The 24,112-nt window shown below is 36.9% G+C and overlaps 1 protein-coding gene across 2 annotated transcripts in view; it reads right to left on the reverse strand.

Annotated features, from left to right (window-relative positions):
* Positions 1-7,337: 7,337 nt before the first annotated feature.
* The window catches only part of LOC144956677 (trafficking protein particle complex subunit 9-like), a 58,498-nt gene continuing 41,723 nt past the window's right edge, over positions 7,338-24,112 (reverse strand). For both annotated transcript variants that reach the window (XM_078887330.1, XM_078887331.1), the window contains exons 16-24: positions 23,091-23,228; positions 21,096-21,145; positions 20,490-20,632; positions 20,114-20,224; positions 19,197-19,368; positions 18,902-18,995; positions 16,794-16,892; positions 14,236-14,357; positions 7,338-13,814 (exon numbers count right to left, since the gene is read on the reverse strand). In XM_078887330.1, coding sequence (XP_078743456.1) covers positions 13,116-13,814; positions 14,236-14,357; positions 16,794-16,892; positions 18,902-18,995; positions 19,197-19,368; positions 20,114-20,224; positions 20,490-20,632; positions 21,096-21,145; positions 23,091-23,228 — 1,628 coding nt within the window. In that variant the 3' untranslated portion in view covers positions 7,338-13,115. The remainder of the gene's footprint in view (positions 13,815-14,235; positions 14,358-16,793; positions 16,893-18,901; positions 18,996-19,196; positions 19,369-20,113; positions 20,225-20,489; positions 20,633-21,095; positions 21,146-23,090; positions 23,229-24,112) is intronic.

Here is a 24,112-nt window from a genome sequence, read left to right on the forward strand (position 1 = left end):
AAACGAATGAGAATACGTACGAAGCCTAAAAAGTGTCCACCAATGAAAGCATTCAGCGCCATTTTGTTGTTGGCTGAGAATGTAGTAATTACCATTCATTCGGTATCTATGTCAACATAACGACACAAGAAAAACAACAAACAATATCAAAATCCACAATAAAATGTTTCAGAACTGTTGCGTATATTTATGGCACAACGAAGCTGTCAAAAAATGAAGTTAGAGAATGTGTGTAATCATGTATTATAATAACCTGTAATGTGTTTTCCAACCACCACATCATCTACTACTAAAACCACCACCACAATATCATCACTAACACTACTACTACAACCACCAGCCCCACATCATTATCACTACCAATACTACTACACCACCACCAGCACATCATCATCACTACCACTACTACAATCACCACAACCACATCGTCATCACTACCACTACTACTGCAACCACCACCACCATATCATCATCATTACCACTACTACCACAACCAACACCACCACTACTACTACAACCACCACCACATCACTACCTCAACTACTACAACCACCACCACAATAGCATCACTACCACTACTACTACAACCGCCACAACCACATCGTCATCACGACCACTACTACTACAACCACCACCATATCATTACCATTACCACTACTACTACTACAACCACCACTACCACCATATCATTACCATTACCACTACTACTACAACCACCACAACCACATCGTCATCACTACCACTACTACTGCAACCACCACTACCACCATATCATCACCATTACAACTACTACTACAACCACCACAACCACATCATCATCACTACCACTACTACTACAACCACCACCACATCATCATCACTATCACTACTACTACAACTACAACCACCACCACATTATCATCACTACCACTACTACTACTGCAACCACCACCACCATATCATCATCATTGAAATATTTTTTTTTAAAAATTGAGCTTTATATAGTGCAATATCTACTAAATGTGCTCAAAGCGCTTTACAAGGGGTCTCTGGTCAACATTTAACATGTCGGACGGGACATGACGCCTGTTAGGCGATATTACAATTTTTCGGACAAAGACAACTGTTAACGGCCAGGTACTCATTTTACACCTGAGTACGGTGAGAGAATGTGAGTAAAGAGCCTTTTCCAAGGACTCAACTATGCGCCGAGCGCGAGGCTCGAACCCAGGACCTTCCGATCCGGAAGCGAGTGTCATACTACTAGACCACATAGCCGCATCATTACCACTACTACTACAAACACCACCACCACATCATCATCACGACCACTACTACTACTACAACCACCACCACCACCATATCATTACCATTACCACTACTACTACAACCACCACCACATCATCATCACTACCACTACTACTACAACTACAATCATCACCACCACCACATCATCATCACTATTACTACTACAACTACAACCACCACCAACACCACATCACCTCACTAACACTCAGTACTACAATCACTACCATTAGGTTTTGGAGCTTTACTTCATTTGAAATAAGGAAACTTCGGAATTGTATTTGGCATTGTGTTTATATATCATAATATAATTCTAATCAGTTATCTATTTAGAACTAGATACTATACAATATGTATGCCAAATACCACCCCAATTCCCCTTTCTTGTGTGCGGGAATTCCTCTTTCGGCATTGAAATTGAGTGTGAGAGAGTCATCACTACACACATAAACAACAGAAACAATTTAAAAACAAGACTATGACACGCAACCACTCACACACGAGGCTATACTATTTATCCTTTTCTCTATATAGAATAGGACAAGACAAACAATAGCTTGACTCTCGCTACACTTTGCATTGATGTTTGTCGTCTCACGAGTTCAACTGTCGGTCGACCTGTCAATATTCCTTTTTGCCTCGGACGTAATCATTAATAGAATGTTGTGTGGTTTTGACCGTGAAGAAAACCTTAAGAAGTCACATTTATATCATTTTAGAGAGATCGTTTTGAATAATTTTGAGTTAAACGAGCGAGCAGCAACTTGTTTTCATGAACGGCCGATCAGCGCTTGTTTACTATAGTAACGCGATTCCCAGCCAACAGCAAAATGGCGGATATTTTTCTCATCGAGGCCGCTGGTTGGTTAGCCAATAAAAGCACCGTACGGTTTCCATTGGGTAAATTCCTTGGCAGATACCCAACGTTGTCTATAGTGGTTCTTGTTTCACGGGTTCAAACAGTAGGGGTGAGGGGCTATATCACCCCCATTAATATATTTTGTCCCAGTGGTGTCCAAAACGGTTGATTTGTGTGGGAAAAGAGTGCATGTGCTATGATGTCCGCTTTTGGATCGGAAGGTCCTGGGTTCGAGCCTCGCGCCTTTTCCAAGGACTCAACTATGCGCCGAGCGAGGCTCGAACCCAGGTCCTTTCGATTCGAATTCGAGTGTCAAACCACAAGACTACATATATATAGGGGGGGGGGGGAATAAGAAGTCATCTCCGCCCGATTGGGTAGAAATGACGATCTGTCCACTGACCCCAAATGGACCCCAAAGATGTTCCAGTTGGTTGAATCGAAACAGAAGTATCTTCGTACCATGGAGGAAATCCTATATTATGCTTCGTGCAAACGATAACAATCTATCAAGGTCCAATGCAAGCTTTTCAGTCAATGATTCAATGACTTCTCTGACTTGGATTGGCAGGTAATCTTACACGGATGATTGGCCAGATTGGGGTAGAAAATGAGACAAAAGTCACCAAGAAAAACGAAATATTATCTATAGATTATATGACATTAAAATGCGCTTAGATACACAAAACGGTTTATTATTAAAGAAAACTAGAGGTGTCTAAATGGCCCAATAAAGTGGAGAGAAAGATAAAATGAGTACATGTGACTCATATATAAGGGAACAACACAAAACAGGCAAAAACGTTTGTTTTGTGTTGTTCCCCTATATATGAGTCACTCACATTTACTCACTTTATCTTTCTCTCCATATTATTTTTCCGGGTTTCATGGCGTTTGCAAAATGTTTAGCAGGTCATTTTAGCGCCAGTAAAAAGTAAGAGAGAGGGATAGTTGAAAAATTATAGCTTCACAATTAAAAGCACACAAGGAAATGAAAGATAGGATGACTGGTGGAACAGAGGTAGATTTCAACCCATCAGTGTGCTTAGTTTGAGATTAGTTAAAAATTCCCCCCAGACAGAAGCACACGACCCTACCAAGAGGAACACACTCAAATGTTTACAATTTATCTCCCATAACTAACACCATACTTAGACAGTTTCCCTCTAAGCAGCTGTGCGGCTATGTGGTATGACACTGGCTTTCGGAATGGAAGGTCCTGGGTTCGAGTTAAAGCCTCGCTCGGCGCATAATTGAGTCCTTGGAAAAGTCTCTTTAGTCACATTCTCACACCGCACTCAGGTGTAAAATGAGGGCCTGGTCGTTAACAGCGTTGTACCTGTCGGAAAAAAATGCAATATCTCCTAACAGGCGTCATGTTCGTTCTACATGTTATGTGTCATTGTTGGTCCCTTTGAGCACGTTTAGTGGATATTACGCTAAATATAAGCTCACGTTTTTTGTGTGTTTTTTTTTTTCGTTTTTTTTTTTTTTTTTTTTTTTTTTTTTGTTTCAAGCCGGACTAAGACAAAACGAAGTGATCTCATTCCAAGACATTGACAGGTGGCCACTTGGAAAAGGAAAGCAGATATTATAGGGGTATAGACGACACAGTAAAAGTGGCATCCCCGTCCAAGTTGATACACAATAGAGTAGATAGCCAGACAACTTAAAATTTGGCTCACAGGAATTTCAGACACCACTCGGAGGAATTTCCGCAAACAAGAAAAGGGAATTCGGATGGTATTTGGCATTTTATTTACATATCGTATAATTCTAAAGTAATGACTGATTAGAACTATACGATAAGTAAACACAATGCCAAATACCATCCAAATGGTGGTGTTTGTAGTTGTGGTGGTAGTGATAATGATACATGGGTAGTGGTTGTGGTAGTATTGGTAGTGATGATGAATTGGTGAGTATATAGTAGTAGTGGTAGTAGTAGTAGTAGTAGTAGTAGTAGTAGTAGTAGTAGTAGTAGTAGTAGTAGTAGTGATAATGATGTGGTGGTGGTGGTTGTAGTAGAAATGTATATGATGTTGATGTGGTGGTTGTTGTAGTAGTAGTGGTAGTGATGACGTGGTGGTGGTGTAGTAATAGTGGCAGTGATGATGATGTGGTGAAGGGGTGGTTGTAGTAAAAGTGGTAGTGATGATGTGGTGGTGGTTGTAGTATTAGTGGTAGTGATGATGGTGGTTGTAGCAGTAGTGGTAGCAATGATAATGTGGTGGCGGTTGTCGTAGTAGTGGTAGTTATAATGATGTGGTGGTGGTTGTTGTAGTGGTAGTGATGACGTGGTTGTTGTAGTAGCAATGGTAATGATGTGGTGGTGGTTGTTGTAGTAGTGGTAGTGATGATGTGGTGGTGGTGGTTGCTGTTTTTGTGGGTAGTGATGATGTGGCGGTGGTGGTGGTGGTTGTAGTAGTAGTGGTAGTTTTTGTTTTGTTTTTAAGGATTTTACGGCGATTGCGACACATTTAGGTCATATCAGCGCCAGTAAAAAGGAAGAAAATGGAATAGTAAAAAGTTCGAGAATTACTATTAAACCACCTAAGAAAAGGGAAGACAAAGGCGAATTAGTTCAAACAGGGAACAGATAAAGATTCCAAGAGCACACTATCAAAGTACTTAGTTTGAGATCACCTAAAAGTCTCATCCAGACACAAGCCAAGGTCCCCACTAATAGGAATATACTCAAACGTTTACAAATCATATATTATATGTAAACAAAACATAATAGTATTAATAGAATGCATTGCAGAGAGATGATTTAAAAGGAAAAAAATATCATCTCCCAAAACTCTTAACTATGCATTTGACTGTTTCCCTCCCAGCCAGGGTATCCGGCCATGGTCATGACAAAACCAAATGATCTCATTCCAAGACAAAGACAGAAAGCATGTTGGAAAACAGATATAGGGGGATAGAAGACACAGGATGTACCTCCCTGCCCACTATTGGAGGTCAAGAACCCCACCCAATAGTAGTGGTAGTAATAATGATGTGATGGTGGTGGTTGCACTAATAGTGGTAATGATGATGATGTGGTGGTGGTGGTTGTAATAGTAGTGGTGGTTGTAGTAGTAGTTGTAGTGATGATAATGTGGTGGTGGTGGTTGTAGTAGTGGCAGTGATGATGATGTGGTGGTAGAGGTGACTGGGGGGGGGGGGGGAATACCCTTGGAGCAATATTACCTCGCCGGAATTTTTTTCTCCAGACCGGATTTTTCCCCCTGAAACCGGAGTTTTGGCATCACTGGGATAGCTAAGTTCAGAGTTCAGTGTCTGGAACAACTCTTGAGCCATAGGGACCTTAATAATGTAAGACAAAGGGGTCATGGCAAGGATAGGATATCCTGTCACAAAAGCGTCTAAAACAAAAGAATTGACACTTGGAAAATGACTTACTTCGGTTTCGAGGTTCATTGCTAGTCAGATTGATTCAAACCAGACCAAGAGCTTTTACATAGCGTAATATCCACTAAGTGTTCAAAGCGCTTGACACGGGGCCCCTAGACAATCCCTCGAAGGGAGGGGGCGGGGACATCGACTCCCTGAAACTGGGGGAGAAGTTGCCAGGTTTTTAACAAGAGAAGATATTGGGAGGCAGCCAATTGGTTTTGGTCGAGAACCTGCTTAAATCACTCAATCCAAGAGTTTTTTGCTACTTTTCAAAATTGGAAAAAATTTTATTAAAAATGAGCATGTACATAGATCGTTTTATTCAACAATCATTAATATGTAAAAATTAAAAACATTAGCTTTGATACTACACCTATAATTTGTCTCATAAAAATGTAATAGGCATGGGTTAAAAGTAACCCGGGTAAACTACGGATATAGTTGGTGTTAGGGTTGAGTGAGTTAACAGCACGCTCAATGCATCAGTGGGGACCTGTCCAAAATGTACCTGTTGTGGTAACGAGCCCGAAACCGCAGAGCATCTAGTTGAATGGTGTGTTGTGACGAAGCTTCCGTGGGGGTTTGCGACGGTGCATGAATGCGGTACGGAATTTGCTGATTGGGTCGATCGCCATAACATAGTAGTAGTAGTGTGAGCACCATTAGAAGCTGCTGCCAACACCAACACTTAACGTGTGGGACAAGACATGATGGTATAACAATTTTCTTTTCTGCCAGAAACAATGCTGTTAATGACCAGGTACATATTTACCGAGTACGGTGAGAAAAAGTGAGTAAAGAACTGTTTCCAAGGATTCAACTATGCGCTGTTCAGAGTGGGTCTCGAACCCTGAACCTTCCAATCCGATGTTTTGTTTTTAAGGGTTTTTACGGCGCTTGCAACACATTAAGGTCATATCAGCGCCAGTAAAAAGGAAGAAAATGGGATAGTAAAAAGTTCCAGAATTACAATTAAAGCACCCAAGAAAAGGTAAGACAAAGGGAAATTGGTTCAAATAAGAAACAGATGTAGATTCCAAGAGCACACTGTCAAAGTACTTAGTTTCAGATCACCTAAAAGTCTCATCTAGACAGAAGCACAGGTCCCTACTAAGAGGAATACACTCAAATATTTACAAACCATATATAATACATAAACAAAACGTAATACAGTGCATAACAGAGAGATGATTTACAAGGGAAAAAAATATCATCCCCCAAAACTATCTATACATTTGACTGTTTCCCGCTCAGCAAGGGCATCCGGCCAGGACAAAACCAAGTAATCTTATTCCCAGACAAAGACAGAAAGCAAGTTGGAAAACAAGATATAGGGGGATAGAAGACACAGAAGTACATCCATGCCCACTATGGGTGGGGGGGGGGGGGGGGGGGGGGATAAGGAACCCTGCCCAGCTTCCAATCCGAAGGCGAGAGTCATACCACTAGACTACATAGTCGCACTGATTGATCAGTAAGTAGAAAAAAAAAACCCAAAAAACAAAAAAAAAAAACAACAAAAAAACAACAAAAACAAACAAAATAACAACAAACATTCTTTTTTTTTTTAAAGTAGCCCCTTCCTCCATCACCACCGAAATCGACTGTATTTAATCTGTAACCTTTTACCGAGGTCACCTTCAGTCAGACTCTTTCCTTCATTGCGATGTGCAGCTTTTCTATATCAGTTTGTGCTGGACTACTGAGGACAGACATTTTCCCCCCACTAACTCCAGCTCCCAAATCTTCAGCATTTCAGGAATTATCACTTGTTCGAAATAACCAATGATTCGTTATGAAGCACAATTTTTTCCTTTATTTGTTAATGGATCTTTAGTTTATGATAACATCAAATTAAATACATATCAATGTACAATTCGAGTGCAGTTCACAAAATCAAATGATGAACGTTTCGAATTCATCTAAAAGGATAATGACATAGCTTATGGAATAATATTATATTGCATTAAATCATCAAAACAAGTGCATTTCTTTCAAATTCAGGAATAAAGTAATATTGCCATAAAACAAAACGCCTCTTTCCATTTTGGCCAGATAACTTTCACTTCGTATTTTGGCAGATCAAGATTTCCCTAAGAATCAAGAAGTCTTAAACCTGAAATGTCACAAAGAACTTTTAATTCAGAAAAGTGAGTGGAGCAGGCACTTATGTTGACAACAACAAGAAATGTGAGTAGGAAAGTGCCAGATGGGGGCGGCGACGATGGGGGCTCCAACCTGCCCCCATTCTCTATTGTCTTCGGGCACTTTCTTACTCACTTCATTTCTTGTTGTTAAAGAACTTCTTTGAAGTCTGATGTTTTATACTTTTGACACGTTGAGTGTCATCTATATTGATATACGAGGCAATACTAGTTTTGTCCAAAATGAAAACAAATTATTTTGTCATTATGATAGGAAATAAGGAATACATGAAAGGTCAAGGGTGAAACGGCATCTACAGGAAATCCACTGGACATTCTCTTTATCAATTTGTTAATTTGTAATGAGGTATTTAACGGCACTTTTAGGTCTTTTCAACGTTTAGTCATGAAATTATGAATCAGATGAGCTCTTAAAAGCTTTTAAAACAAAATGTAAGACAACTGGACAAGTTATAAAATAAGAACAAAAGTAGAAACAAAATGCAATCTATCCAAATATCTAGTCTGAAATATCTCATATATTACCCCGATCACAGCCGTCTTATGCTAAACTATCAGTTTTATCAAGATCAAGAACGGCTTGCAGGTTGCCGTTTGCATTCAATGGAAATGTCGGTCTACTGAGAAATAAATGCATCATTGATTAAAACACTTTGAAAAGCGCGCTATCAAAAGTGCTTATCAATTCATTATTTAAAATAACAAATCACGAGGCGACAGTCAACATGCTGCAGATCTACAACGTTATGTATATAGACTAAATATGACAGCAAAATTATTTTCTGCCATCCATCAAAATACAAAGCGCTTCATTCATTAATTATATTGTTGTTTAAGGAATGTGTGAGGGGGTGGGTGTGCCATATGGTGAAACAAAAAGCACACAGAATTGGAAATATTAATTTGGGAGGGTGAATAGGGAAGGTTATGTATGGAAAAGGAAATAAAGTTACATTCCAATACATGTATTGAAAACGTGCGAAATATTTGATGCGCCAATACGGGCTTGATCTGAGTTCTCCAAGAGCAAAGTAATAAAAACAATAGTTGCGAGTTTGCTTTGACTTTTGGAGGGTTTACAGTGAAAAAGTAAAGATGAAAATAATGGAATGGTCAAAAAATTCTTGTTTGTTTTTGTATTTAAAAAATGGACGGTGCTTGCTACACATTTAGGTCATAGCGCCAGTAAAAAAAGAAAGAAGAAGAAAATGGGATAGTCAAAAAATGTATAGAATGACAATAGAGCACCAAAGAATAAGCAAGACAAAGAGGAATTGGTTCAAATAGGGAACAGATGTAGGTTCCAAGAGCACAACATCATTGTCCTTAGTTTGAGAGCACCTAAAAGTCTCATCCAGACACCAGCACAGAGAGTCTCACTGAGAGGAATACACTCAAATGTTCACAAGATATGTTCAAGACAAACAAATATATATATAAAAGAGAGAGAGAGAGAGCGAGAGCGAGAGAGAGAGAGAGAGAGAGAGAGAGAGAGAGAGAGAGAGAGAGAGAGAGAGAGAGAGAGAGAGGTGATTTACAAGGAAAAGAAATATCACCTCCCAAAACTAACACTACACATTTGACTCTCTGCCAGGACAAAGCAACTTAAAAAAAACCCCAGATATATGGGGGGGGGGGGGGGGAATAAAAAAACACAGGAAATGACCTCCTTCCACCATGGAAGTTCAAAAGAGCCCACCCAGGTCAATAGATAATAAATCTGTTGTTAAAAGCACACAGGGAAAATGTGACAAAAGGGAACGGTTAAAAAAGTACCAGAAGAAGATCCCAAATTCAGTCTATCAATGTGTCAAGAATGAGACCATCTATTAGTTCCACAAAGACACAAGAACAGTATACCGGAAAGAGGAATGAAATTATAAAATATATTAATTTTTCTTTTTAATGTAACCGTAAAAATCGTTTTCCAAATGTAGGAAGTCAACATTTCACTGCTTCCATTCCAGCCAAGGATCCGAGCTAGGGAAAGGTTAGAGAAATCTCATTGCACAAGGAAAGAAATTAAAAAGTAAAGGGAAAACGGGTCGAGAACACAGCACAGGTAACCTCTCCAGTCCACTGTGGGAGATAAAAGACTCCATCCCGAAATAATATCAGCATATCATTAAAAAAAACAAAAGATTTGTTTGCTTTAAGGAGTTTTACAGCACTTGCAACTCACTTGGTCATTTCAGTTCCAGTAAAAAGACAGAAAATGTGATCGTCCAAAAATTATGGAATTACGATTAAAGCACCCAAGGAAAAGTAAGACAAAGGGAAATTGTACAAATAGGGAAGAGGCGTTGATTCCAAGAGCACGCCATCAGGGTACTTAATTTGAAATCACCTAAAAGTCTCATCCAAACACAAGCACAGGATCCCACCAATAGGAATACACTCAAAAACAAACAAAAAAGAATTCTATTTTTTTTAAAACAAACAAAGCACAAAAGTCAAAGATGAAAATAAAAAAAAAACAGAGGAAAGATTCATATACTGAGAAAAAAAAGAAGATGAACACATAATGATGCAAATTAAAGGAACACAGCCTGATTTTATACCAAATATGATAAATGATAAATTTTGTAGGTAAGGGTAAATATGTTCTTAAGGAGCAAATCAATGGCCATTTCCAAAAACTGAAATTAAAACAATGCAACTACAACCTTGGTAGTTTTGCAACAAAAAGACAAGTTATTTCCTTTATTCTAAAACACTCCTTTGTGTACATTTATGAAACTTGCCATTGCGTCCGAGTCTGACTCGTTCTGAGGATGATGGAGCTATTGAGACCCAGCTGATGTGAGAATGTTTTATTTTGGATTCTTTAAGAAGGCGGACATGGATATTCGTATGCCAGTTTTGAGGAGCATGCATGTTGATAGAATGGTGGAATTGGCTGATAGCAAGAGGTTGTTGGATTTGGCTTCCATACTGAATGCAAAGAAAGTTGTCAAAGGATGGATTAGAGAGAAAAAGAAGGTTGTTGTCATGCTTGTTTTTTTCAAGCAGTTGAGATGGAATTGCAGCTTGAACTGTATGCCTCCATCCTGCCCATTATGAAGGAATGTCTGCATCTTCCAATTAAAACAGCCCATGGTGCACACGCTGCATGACTTCCAGGCTGTTGCATGCAACAAATTTTTCAAATGTTTCATGAGACCGGAGCATCTAAAAACTCTGAAGCAGCTTGAGTTTGACAGATCCGAATGCTTACCACTGGATCATATTTACATTGGTAAGTCCAAGCAGACGGTCCCTGTTCATTAATTGGAATATGTTTTAAAAGCATAGGTTGAGGCTGGAAATCAGATGAAAAAATAAAGTCTTTGAAAATATTCAATGATTCAACACTAAAATATTCGTTAACATTCAATACTATACTGCTTGTGATTCCCTGTCTTAAGGGGAATTCCACCCATCATGAACAAACCATTAAAAAGAATTTAATGATTCAACACTAAAATATTCGTTATCATACAGTTCAATACTTCTTTTTCCTCAGCTTTTCTACAAAATGAAAGCATCTAGCTATACATAATTATACAATTTCTGACATCATGGTCATTTATTACAATAGATATAATATAAAATTGCACTTTCCACACCAGAAGTCCAGGTACAATATTTCCTGCCCAATAAAATATAATATTATGATTCTTTATCCAATCTAGTGACAACCAGCATTCATTCACAACACCAGCAAGTATTAAACAGTGATTAATCATTGCACATTCATGCATAAGATAGTCTAGATGGTCTTATGTTGAAGTTTCAACAGCTCTTGTGACACTTTTAGGTCATGTTAGCACTTATATTGGAAGATGGTTCCATACCTGCAACATTCATGGGTCAGAGAAGTATGAGAAACAGTCTAAATAAAGGAAATATATAAGAAAAGACCTAACCCAGCATTCTATAGCTGAGCCTGGTCTATGGCTAGTCAGTATTAATTGAATCGAAAGTATTAATACACACTCAATCAGAGATAAAAAGGTCAATAGTAGATAATAGGTGTTCCAATCAACCCTGTGCCAAGTCGAAAGCCACATGAAATCTCACAATGAAAATGCTACATGATCATGGCTAAAAGGAAGACACTTAAATATTTCTGAAAATTACTATTACGTCATTCTGAGAGACGACTTAAAGGGGAAGGGGCGAGGGGTCGGATAAACTATCACTTGCATCAGACTGTTTCCCTAACAGAGAGACTCCCAACTACGGCTTAGATAAATCAAGACACCTCACTCCAGGACAAGTACATGAAGCCACAGAGAAAGGGACTACAGATCAGTGAGACAGAAGTAACCCATCCTATTAGTAGCCCCACTACCAGACCACAATACTGGTCACTACCAATATCTTGAGTTAATAGCACAGATTTCATCGGTTAATTCCACCCAATTATAGCACTACTTATGACTTCTACCATCTAGATCCTATTGACAATAATCTCACAACGTCATAAAAAAAAAATTAGTAATCTTGTAGAGCCTTAAGACCCATGGAGCTAGAGTTTATCCAAGTTACAATAGCATTAAACAGTTACAATTGCTGGCTACCTTTGGCCTAAGACACTAGTCTAATGCAAAGTAGATTCCATCAAATCTTATAACACCCAAATACCCTATAAATTCTGGGTGCATAGAAGGTTTGGAAAAACTCTCGGCTGAACCCAGGCCAAAAGACTGTTCGTTCACTTGCGAATGTTGTTTTGTTGTTTTTAAGGGTTTTACGGCACTTGCAACGCAATTAGGTCATATCAGCAGCAGTAAAAAGGATGAAAATGGGATAGTCAAAAAATTATAGAATTATAATTAAAGCACCAAAGAAAAAGTAAGACAAAGAGGAATTGGTTCAAACAGGGAACAGATTCCAAGAGCATACCATCAATGTACTTAGTTTGAGACTGCCTAAAAGAAACACACTCAAATGCTTACAAAATATATCAAAAACAACAATATAATATAATATATCCGTATATAACATAGAGATGATCTGCTTGGAAAAAAAATATCTCCCAAAACTATCACTATACATTTGAATGTTTCCCTCACAGTCAAGGACTCCGAAAAGGGCCAGGACAAAACCTAGTAATCCCATTCCAAGACAAAGACAGGAAGCAACCTAGAAAACAGATATAGGGAGATAGAGCAAGTCACCTTCTACCCACCATGGGAGGTCAAAAGACCCCATCCAGACTTGTGAATGTCTCAGAACTGTTAAAAAGCCTTCATAGATAAAGCAGCATGAAATCATTACTACCCAATTTATACTACAGAAACTAAATTCATCGAGCTCCACAATTGTAATAACTCTGAAAGACTTTAAAAAATAACAACATGTGTGTGTATGTGTGTGTAAATATAAATAAACAAAAACAAAACCCTGCAATGAAATCATGCAACTTCAAATCTTACAGGTGATCCAAAGAACCAGCCTGGATTGACCAAAACTCTTTGACCACTGCCTTCATTCATCACATTCACACACTGACTACCACAACCGCCACTTTTCTTCCCATTCCGACTACCACCGGTATTGACGTGACTGCTACCATTTCTACTAGAACCCACACCATGACTAATTCTACTAGAGTTTGGTAAATTGTTACTGATGGATCCACTGGTCCCTTCATCACCATCACCACCTACAATGGAAGATGAGGAAGGGGATGGCGATGATGATGAAGCTGTTGCAGCATTATTGAAGGAAGTTTTGACCACATTCCCTTCAGTCGAGTCTGTGACTGGAGATAACAAGCTTGTCGGTGGCTGCTGAGTGCGAATTTGCTGATTGCTACTGATACTATTACTACTACTACTGCTGCTGTTGCTGTTGTTAACATATTTATTGTATGATGTTGAGGACGATGATAATGATGACAAAGACAGTGGTGGTGGTAGCGGTAGTGATGAGGATGGCAATGATGGTGTTGATGTCGTGGAGGAAGTTGTCGGGGAGGTGATGGCATGAAGTTGCTTTGACAAAGGAGTGAAAAAAATGTTGAAATGGTACCATCCGGAGTAAAAAAAGCAAAAAGAACAGGAGTGGGAAATGTTGGATGATCCATGCTCTACTCGGTCTTGCTGCATGTCCTGAAAAAGAAAGAAAAGGAAAAAGAAAAATATATCAATCATGAAATAAATTACATTATGCAGGGCTTTATGTATAAATCTTAAAACATTTCAAAGCGGGTGTAATTGTTGTGTCTCATGGCTTTGAAGGAGTACTGCTCTATTTAATTAATTCTCTCCAGTTCATATGCATGGAAAATCGAACAAATTTGTTCGATTTTCACTGAGGGTGAACTTGAGAGAGTTAAGGTTTGGATCAAATTCTGAGAATGTCTTGTGCAATTTCACAAAGTGGTTCAACAGTGGTAATACTTATCAGTACTCATCAGGGTCAAACCAAATACTTAAAATTACTAATTCCCGTATTGTCAATAACTAAGCACATCAGTTCTATTTAGCTACAAGACAAGGCTACATGTATCTGTGCTACTCAAACCCTTACCTTTCTAATCAGACAAACAGGAGATCCAATGACAGCATAGCTTCCATTTTCTAAAGGAACCTCAGCCCTAGGATGGGTTTGTAGGACTTGAACACACAAGTATGAATCATGCGGCCAGGCATCTTGGAGGAGAAAAAGAAAGAAAGTTTTGTCCTAATTCGTGATCCCAGAATATAAAAATATATCTACTTGCTGAAAACTTGGGGATTGTCTACAAGAAGAAAAAAAACATATAGCGGGTCATAAAAAAGAAAATATGACACATTTCTCTGGCAGTGAAATCCAAAACTATAGGTGCCTAAATGAGTCGATAAAGTGGAGAGAAAGATAAAGGGAGTAAATGTGACTCATAAATAAGGGGACAACACAAAACAAATCACGTTTCAACCTTTGACCTTTTTCAAGTAAACAAGATATATAGATATATTCTCTGGCAGTGACAAACAATAATCATCAACCAGATAAAACAGCTGTTTTCCCTTCCACCATTGAGATCAAGATATCCTATCCTATCCAATTGCAGACCTGCCAACCTTCACAGGATGAAAAGTGTATTCCATGACCCTAAAAAAGTGTATTTTGTCCGCACATGTGGAAAAAAAGTGCGCACTATACAAAAATTTATATAAAAGCTAACATCAATCACAAATCAAAATAAACTGATCTTCATCATTCAAGCAATCTCTAGTGATTACAAAATTATCGATTTATCGAGAAACTAAAACTTAATGGCCATTTAAAATTAGCATAAGGCTCAGAAATTGCAATATCAAAGGAAATTGCTTTCGAAACACTCAAAGAAATGACCAAAAGACCCTTAACATGTTGGTAGTATTGATGCTAGTGTCAGTGGAAGAAGTGTTGGTTGTTGTAGCGATGGTGCTCGAGTGGTGGTGGTGGTGATGATGATGAAGCTGTGGCGGTGGTGGTGGTAGAAGTGATGTGGTGGTGGTTGTGGCAGTGACAATGCTGTGATGGCAGTTGTAGAAGTGGTGATGTCATGATGTTGATGGTAAGAGATGCTGATGAAGTTGTGATGGTGGTATTTGCTAGCCCAGTACATCAGTTATGAGAAAGTTTTGAGATAAGATATCTGGGAGAGTGGTCTTCAATTCAATAGATGACAATTTGCAACAGTAGCAAGATATTTTCCATATATGCTCTCTCTCTCTCTCTTCTATATACTACTAATACTATTACTTTGGTCAAATGAAAGGAAATTTTCAAAGTATGTAATATTCAGAGACAAGTTAAATACTTCTAAAATGGTTCTAAAAAATTCATTTTGAACCAAATACCGTTCTTAAAGCTGCCCACTTTGTAATTCAAGACTCGTACAAAATAATAAATTAAAAAAAAGATCATTATAAATTTTATAAATCAAAATAGAGTAATTTAGTTATTATAAAGGGAAATAACCCATTTATGTTTAAGTTAATTAGCAATACAGTTTTTAATTGAAGGCTTCATAGTCAAAGATGTTGGTTCAATTAAATTTTCACTTAGAATTTTCTATTTAATAAGTGGCAAAAGTTTAAATGTGGTCTGATACTATTTAAAGTATAAAACAAGCTTATATGCATAATTCTATGCAAATCCTCAAAAATGTATGAGAAAAATATTGGTGAAAACCGGCATCATATAAGCAACTGAAATGATATTAAATAGGATGCATCATTCATTCAGAAACACAGTCAACAGTTGGTGTACGACACGTGTGTATCAATGTATCATCAACATTATTCACATCACATATCTTTTTAAAAATCGTATTAAATCCACTAAAATCGTACCCGCGTATTCGGGGTCCAAAAATCGCGTATTCGGGGTCCAAAAATCGTATTTTAATACGATTAATCGTTCTGGTTGGCAGGTCTGCAATTGATATTTGTCAGTCTATTCAATAATCCATTGGCTGGAGAAACCTTTAAGCCTGAATGGTTCCTTTTCATGAGACTATACTATATTTTTATTGATTCATGGATTTAATTACTTTTTCTTGTGTTGATGTCCACTGGTGAAAAGACCTTTATCGCTTACATTCGAAAACATGAATGATAATAACAAGCAAATACCTAGTTACCTAGTTCTGGCTTTAGAATGATATAATTACCTATTGCTTATAAATCATTGTTGAGGTCGTGACTAAATCTATTTTCAAAGGCATTCATTTATATCAACCAGTAGTCTGAACACAAAAGCAGGAAAATTACTTGTTCAGTTTTAACGGAAAAAAGTGGGGTTTGATCTAAAATCATATAGTTTTATAAAATAAAAAAAATAAAAAATTAATTAAATCAAAGAATTCAGATCTGTTCAATGCAGAAAATAAAAATCATTAAATATCAAGACAAAAAAAAATCTGCATTAGCTTAAACTTAAAGTGCATGGTTATGAATCGACACCAAAACTCAAGAAACTTAACCCTGTTGCTCACTTTGTGAGACTTTATTATGGCTGATGCAGAATTATTCTAACCATACTTCCGCACGATGCTATCAACAAATGGAAATTTTATTTAATTTCAAAATATTTGTTGCTAAGAAAACCAATCTTACCTTCCGTTGTTTCTACAACAATTACCAGCTCTACGGGTTGCCCAACACCAAATCGTGGTTTGAATGAATTCGAGAACTGAAGACCGTTCAGACGAACATCTGGTGACAAATTAACATCAAGACTTTGAAATCATATATCATTATTATTATCATCATCATCATCCTTACTATTATTATCATTATTAATACCATTATCATTATAATTATTATTATTTTAAATATAATAATAGTAATAACATAGGATAACTGCTCGAAAAAAGAGAGAGAGAGAGAGAGAGAGAGAGAGAGAGAGAGAGAGAGAGAGAGAGAGAGAGAGAGAGAGAGAGAGAGAGAGAGAGAGAGAGAGAGAGAGAGAGAGAGAGAGAGAGAAAGAGAGAGAGAGAGAGGAGAGAGAGAGAGATAGAGTTGTATGTATATGTATGTGTATGTGTGTGTGTCAGTTTTACTAGAAAGTGCTCATAAATTTCATCAATTGTTTCATTTAAGAAGTGGGTTTGTTTCAATAAAAGTATTTTCAAAAATCAATTAAAACTGCCTTTGTCACCAATAATTTGAGAAGGAAAGTTGGTTCAATGGTTTTCTGGAGGTATAAACAAAGCATTGTATAGCTCTTTGGGCATGGTCCATCCCTGAAAATGGGTTTTTAAAAATATATCTTGGGTTTTTACAATTGATAAAAGTGGGTTGGAGAGGATGATTGTAGAGGTAATAAGTGCAAATAAATTTCAAACTTTCAAAAAAAGGAGATGGATATTGTCAGGCCTGTAAATGGTTGATTAAAAAATTGTCGGAACTTTTTGAACACGCGAAAATAGACACAACAGGACAAAAATATGGACACAACACAGACATGACACGTCAATTGACTAGTCAAATCATGTCACTTTCCCCTACTTATTTATAACGAGGTCTTTATTTTATGGTACCAAAAAAAAAATCCCAATTATTTGAGGGCCCAGGTCTGAGTTAGTTGTAAAATGAAAGGAAAAGAACAATTCCTGCCCTTTTGAAGGATGTGTATCTTCGCTCCTGTTTGTGTTAAATATTTATGCTGATTCTTTCGTTTATTTGGATTAATTCTTATAGAAGAAGAAGAAGAAGAAGAAGAAGAAGAAGAAGAAGAAGAAGAAGAAGAAGAAGAAGAAGAAGAAGAAGAAGAAGAAGAAGAAGAAGAAGAAGAAGACGACGACGACAACGAAAAAGAAGAAGAAGAAGAAGAATATATATTTCTAAGAAAAATAATTATTTCGCATTATTTTTTTTCCGTCTCACATTGGGACGGAACCAATAAAATATAGAGAAAACGATATGAGAACCGGAGATATGCATGTGTGTCAGTAGCAAAATAGAGAGAAACCTTCCGGTCCGGTTCGACACACTTCTGTGTGTGTATTATTTACTGACTAGGTGTGTGTGTGAAGACAACTCGCGCGAACTTCGCGACCTCTCTCTCGCTGGCGGTGGCACAGTAGCCAGGCAGTGAATACATCCACGGCTAGCGGAACGTGTAGGTGGCATGATAATATTATAGCTTTTGTTTTGTTTTGTCTTTGATGCGACAAATAAAAAGTTTTTTCTGTTTTGTTTTTTTAAGTCGGCATTTGAAACGGAATAAAATCTAATTTTTTCTTGAAACGAAATAAAAGTCTTTTATTTTCTTTTTTATTGGTTCTGTTCTTTGACGTTACAAATTTTATTTTTACTATTATCTTTTTTTTTTTTTAAACACTTATAGAGCAAAATTGTACTGTCGGAAATCCGACAATAGACGGAAGATTTACAGGCCTGTATTGTGCATCCACGCTGACGACTGATGCCTGGCTTATCTTGATCCTCTCTCGAGATCGGCCCTGAACAAAACTTTACTAATAATAACACTGTACTCTGCTGGATCCAATGTTTTCAGAACTGCTCATTTCTCTGGCTGGTGAGTGGAGATCCCTTTTGCAACCTCTCCCTCCTCCCCCTCCAAAAAAACAAAACCCCAAAACAAAATAAAACTCAAAAAAATTAACAAAAAACAAAAACAAAACAACTAAAAAACCCCAGCAACAAAGGCATAAAGCAAAATAAAACAAGAATGTGACTGCATTCTTTCTGAGAATTACCCCATCTAATGTCTGACAAAAGCAAGACAGACAACTGTTCAGGGCTCCATTTCAAGTAATCCACATGGACTTTCCCACTTGTTTTCAGAGAAGCCTGAAAAAAACCGAAACAAAACAAAATTGATGATGATGGAAACAACTATACAGATGGTGATGATGATGAAGACTAAGATGATAATGATGACGAGGATGACAATGAGTAATAAGAGATTTCAACAAGAGCTTGACATCATTTCTTCATTATATATAAACTGACTGTACTATATATGCTAATATGATAAAGACCACCACTAACCATACTCCATCGAATGTCAAGGCCAGATGCCATGCATTGACTGTAAGGGTCTGGTAGAGAATAGGTGGAAGAATAAAAAGATGGAATACGTTCAAGGTTTCTCTCCCTTTCATTCTCTTTTGTTTTTGAGTTGATTTGAGATGAGTCCAGCCTTGATATCTCAATGCCAATTCTATTTTAAGAAGACAAAAAAGATAGAAAAATAAAATCAAATGAAATAAACATTTTCAAACTTACTTCATTCCTAAAAAACTAGAATTGACTCAGCCTCAATGAGTCTTAAGGCTCCTTAAAGACTTATTTAGGGACACATACTGCACCCTTGACAAAATCATATCTTTCAAGTTCAAGCTATGGATTAATTTTTATACAAGCCTTTTATGCAGCAGTGTAAAGTATCATTGACCCAGCATTCCCGGAGCGTGCGGCTATGTGGTCATGCGGTATGACACTTGCTTTAGGATCGGACGGTCCTGGGTTTGAGTCTCGCTCGGCACATAGTTGAGTCCTTGGAAAAGGCTCTTTACTCACATTCTCTCACTGTTCTCAGGTGTAAAATAAGTACCTGGCTGTTAACAGTGTTGTCTCCGTCCAAAGAAAATTGTAATATCGCCTAACAGGTGTCATGTTCCGTCCTCCTAGATGTTAAGTGTTGCTGTTGGACAGGGACCCCTTGTAAAGCGCTTTGAGCACGTTTCGTGGATATTGCGCTATATAAAAGCTCAATTTTTTTTTTTAAAGGTATGATGATAACCCAACTTTAAGACAGAATTACAAAAATTGGGTTCAATATCTCAATTTAGAAAAAGCACATGGAAGCTTTAAAAATAAACCAATTAACATTGATAAAGAACAATAGAAACAAACTCAACTAAGTTGGGTAAAAAGCTAAAATTTATCAAATTTGAGTAACATACCTTTTAGTTTGGTGTGTCTCCAAAGATATAGATTGTTCCCTTCCATAGTGTACCTTCATCTGTTGTCCTGACATATTCACCATATCCAGACAAAGACGGCAATGGGAAGGGCTGGGAACATTCAACAATAGATAATTTATGAGAAAAAAAATGTTGATGTCAAGCTTAAATTATTTCATAGCATAGTGAAATGTGTTGCTATCCAGTTGCTGGTGGAATGAAGAATTGAGAAACCATGAAAATGTGCTTTAAAATTATCTTATTCATTTGATTTCTCCCTTCTACTACTCTTGCAACCTTCTCTTTATAAAATAACGTCAGAAAAAAAATAAAAATAAAAATAACTGGAGAAAAAAAAAACAAAAGAGAAATCTACCTGTCTGTAGCCTGTATTTCCCATCTGGATATGCAAACACTGGGAAGGATGTGAATATTCAGACACAAGGAACATTTACGACAATATCCAGCTTTCATTCCCTCTCCTCCACTATATTCAAGGCACAACGACACTTCCAAACTCTGATGGGGTAATGAGGTATAATAGAAACATAATGAAAACAATAACGTTGTTATAATGGTAGTGGTTGTAATAGTGGTAATGATAATGACAATGATGGTGATGATCAGGAATAGGGACTAACTTTGTAAAAATATCAAGGTGCTGCCAGACCATTGCTCAGAAATACCATTTTGCAATTATGATATTGCAGTAATGCAACTGGGTTTAATCATGTAGCCAAACGGAGAGTAACTTAAATGGTAAAGGTGAGAAAATATAGATGAATATACAAAAAATTCAACTTACAATCTAATATAGTGTTTGGGACTTAATAGCTTGAGGCAAACTGATCCTTCCGCCCTGCCATCCTATCACTCTCCCACCAAAAAAAGATTTTTAAAATTAAAATGCCTGGATGATGATAATGATGATTTATGACAAGGATATTGATGAAGGTGTTGATTACAACAATTATATCACTACCTTTTTAATACCAGTTTCTGTGCAACCCCTGTTAGAAGACATTGGTGACCCTGAAAAGATATGACATAGTTCTATTTAACACTAAATGTATATCATATGGTCTATTATGTAAAGCCAAGTAAATACTTCAGTCAATAATAATAATAATAATAGTAATAATAATAATAATAATAATAGTAATTAAAAAAAAAATAATAATAATAGTAATAATAATAATAATAATAATAATAATAATAATAATAATAATAATAATAATAATAATAATAATAATAACAAAATCTCTATTGTCCAAATAAAAGTCAATTAATGTGAGGTAAACAATGCTCAAACAGTTTGGTTCATGGTATGAACATCAACCCATTTACAAATACAGACACAGACATACACAAACATACACACAAGCACATTGTTTCTACACATGTATACAAAAGAAATGAGCGTACATACATACAAACATACATACATACATACATGCAGACATACATACATACATACATACAAACCAGCATACCATCGTACATGCTTGCCTACATACATACATACATACATTCATACATACATACACACATATATACACACATACGTACATACATACATACATATATACACACATACATACATACATACACACAAACAGACAGAGCAATACGATTTATTTGCTGGGGAGCAGATAACCATATTATAAATATTATGTCCTTTTACTTGTATTGTGTTTAATAGAAGAAAAAAAAAAGAAGATGGCAAATGATGGTGATGATGATAATGATGATAACGACGGCGACAATGTCAATGATGATGATTCACGCCACTGCTGCTCCTTAATTTTACTGGTTGTCTCATTTTTCCACAGAAGATTTGTTAATTAATTTTATGGCGGTTGGAATAAAGGTTGCCTTATGTCGATTTGTCCTACATTTTGCTTCTAGATACCGTCTTACGGAGTGAAGAAGTTGGAATTTTTCGCTCAGTGGATGCATCTATTCGTTGATATTGTTAAAAGCTTTCTTCTTACTGTACTAATATAAGTTGTGTCAAGGCTTCTAAGGTCGGTGTCTCTGAGGGTCCTATGTAGTTTGGATTATACACAGCTTCCATACCACGTTGTGATGTCCAACGAAATGATACTCAATAATAGTGACTTGTAGATTTGTATCAAGAAGAAAAAGAGAAGAAGAAGAAGAAGGAGGAGGAGGAGGAAGAGAAGAAGAAGAAGAAGAAGAAGAAGAAGAAGAAGAAGAGAAGAAGAAGAAGAAGAAGAAGAAGAAGAAGAAGAAGAAGAAGAAAGAAGAAGAAGAAGAAGAAGAAGAAGAAGAAGAAGAAAAAGAAGAAGAAAAAGAAGAAGAAGAAGAAGAAGAAGAAGAAGAAGAAGAAGAAGAAGAAGAAGAAGAAGAAGAAGAAGAAGAAGAAGAAGGAAACTCTTTTAACTTCTCTAAATCCCATAAGGATAAAAAATGGCGTTACTAAATTTAAATAAATATTTCTCTCTTCCAAAAGTTATATGTAACCTTCAACGGACAGTAACAAATACTTACTAAGCTTTTGACTGGTGTATTGTATATTAATTTCTAGAAACTTTGAAAAAGACTTATCCACTAAATCTCCCTGGTGGACATAGGACAGTGCTGATGGTGACAAAAAGTGAAAAAGTAGGAAAATGTTGAACGACTGCCTTTAAGCCCAATTTTTACTACACTAAACCCCACTTTTAGAGCAATTGAGATGATAGACCATCATTGATACTCTAGCTAACTTCTGGAGAGTGGGAAACTGCACCTGTTTGTTCCACCACACATCAACTCTCTCATTGCTAGCACATTGTTTCGAGAAAATGTAATTTTTAAAAGGAGGAAATTCCTCCTCTGGACTCCAAAATCGCGGATTTCCGCTGATCCGAGGAAAACCATCAGCACTGATAGGAGTCAACCCAGTCACCCCCACCCTTCTCAAATTATTTATTTACCAAAGCTCTTACAACTAAGCTCATTGTATACTTACGATGAGCATCAGCAGATGAAGATAAGAAATCTGAGTCTCCGCTGATACAAAGGGAAAAACACAATGTGTGGGTCGGTAGTAAAGGCAATTGGGATGCAATGTTTTCTTCACTCCACACAATCATTCTGTTCAACACACCTGATGAAGAATAAAAAAGATATAATCAAGCTCCAATAGTTAATCATGTTATACTTAAATCAACTCCCCTTTCAGACAGTAAATTTGAATTTAAAGTTAACAGAATGCAAGATGCCTATAGTGAATCTTTGAATCAGAACTCTAACCAATCTTTTATTGCCTGTAGCCAGATACTCCTCAATTACACATGAATTCGAGTGAAGTAATATTTCTAAAATTTCAGTACCAAGAAGAAAGAACACAGGTTTTGCAATCGCTGTCCCATATTTGGTAATTGACAAAGCGAAATGTCACTTGAATTTGTTACAATCAAAAAATGCACCATTAGGCCCTGAACATAAACGCTGAAATAAATAGTGACTATATCAAATGGTAGCAACAAGGTGAAATGAAGCCAAGGACCATACTAAAAGCTTTTGTCATGTTTACATTGTAAGAATTACTGTCAAACTCTTTGTGGTCAGATGGCACAAAGAATAAGCTATTTGTTGAAGCAAGTGCTGAACCCCTCTTTGGATGATGGCTAGTATTTTATAGAGTATAATAAAGGGAGTATAAATGACTTATAAAAGATACGAGACAAAGTAAACGACGTTTCTGCCTTTGCCTTCTTCTGGTAAACAAGAAAAGGAAATATGATATATTACATTGGCATTCTAATTAAAACATTATAGGTAAAATTTGTGTGTGTATGTGTATGTCCTTTTCTTGTTTACCTGAAGCAGACCAAAGGCTGAAACGTCGTTTACTTTGTTTTGCATCTTTTATTAGAGTCATTTTTACTCCCTTTATTTTACTATACATTTTATTGACTCATTTAGGCACCTTAGGATTTTGGAATTTTCATCATCATCATCATTATGATTAACAATGTAAACTTACAA

Source organism: Berghia stephanieae, chromosome 11 (genome assembly GCF_034508935.2).
Source record: "Berghia stephanieae isolate SIO BIC M18660-M18661 chromosome 11, UCSD_Bste_1.3, whole genome shotgun sequence".
Classification (NCBI taxonomy): domain Eukaryota; kingdom Metazoa; phylum Mollusca; class Gastropoda; order Nudibranchia; family Aeolidiidae; genus Berghia; species Berghia stephanieae.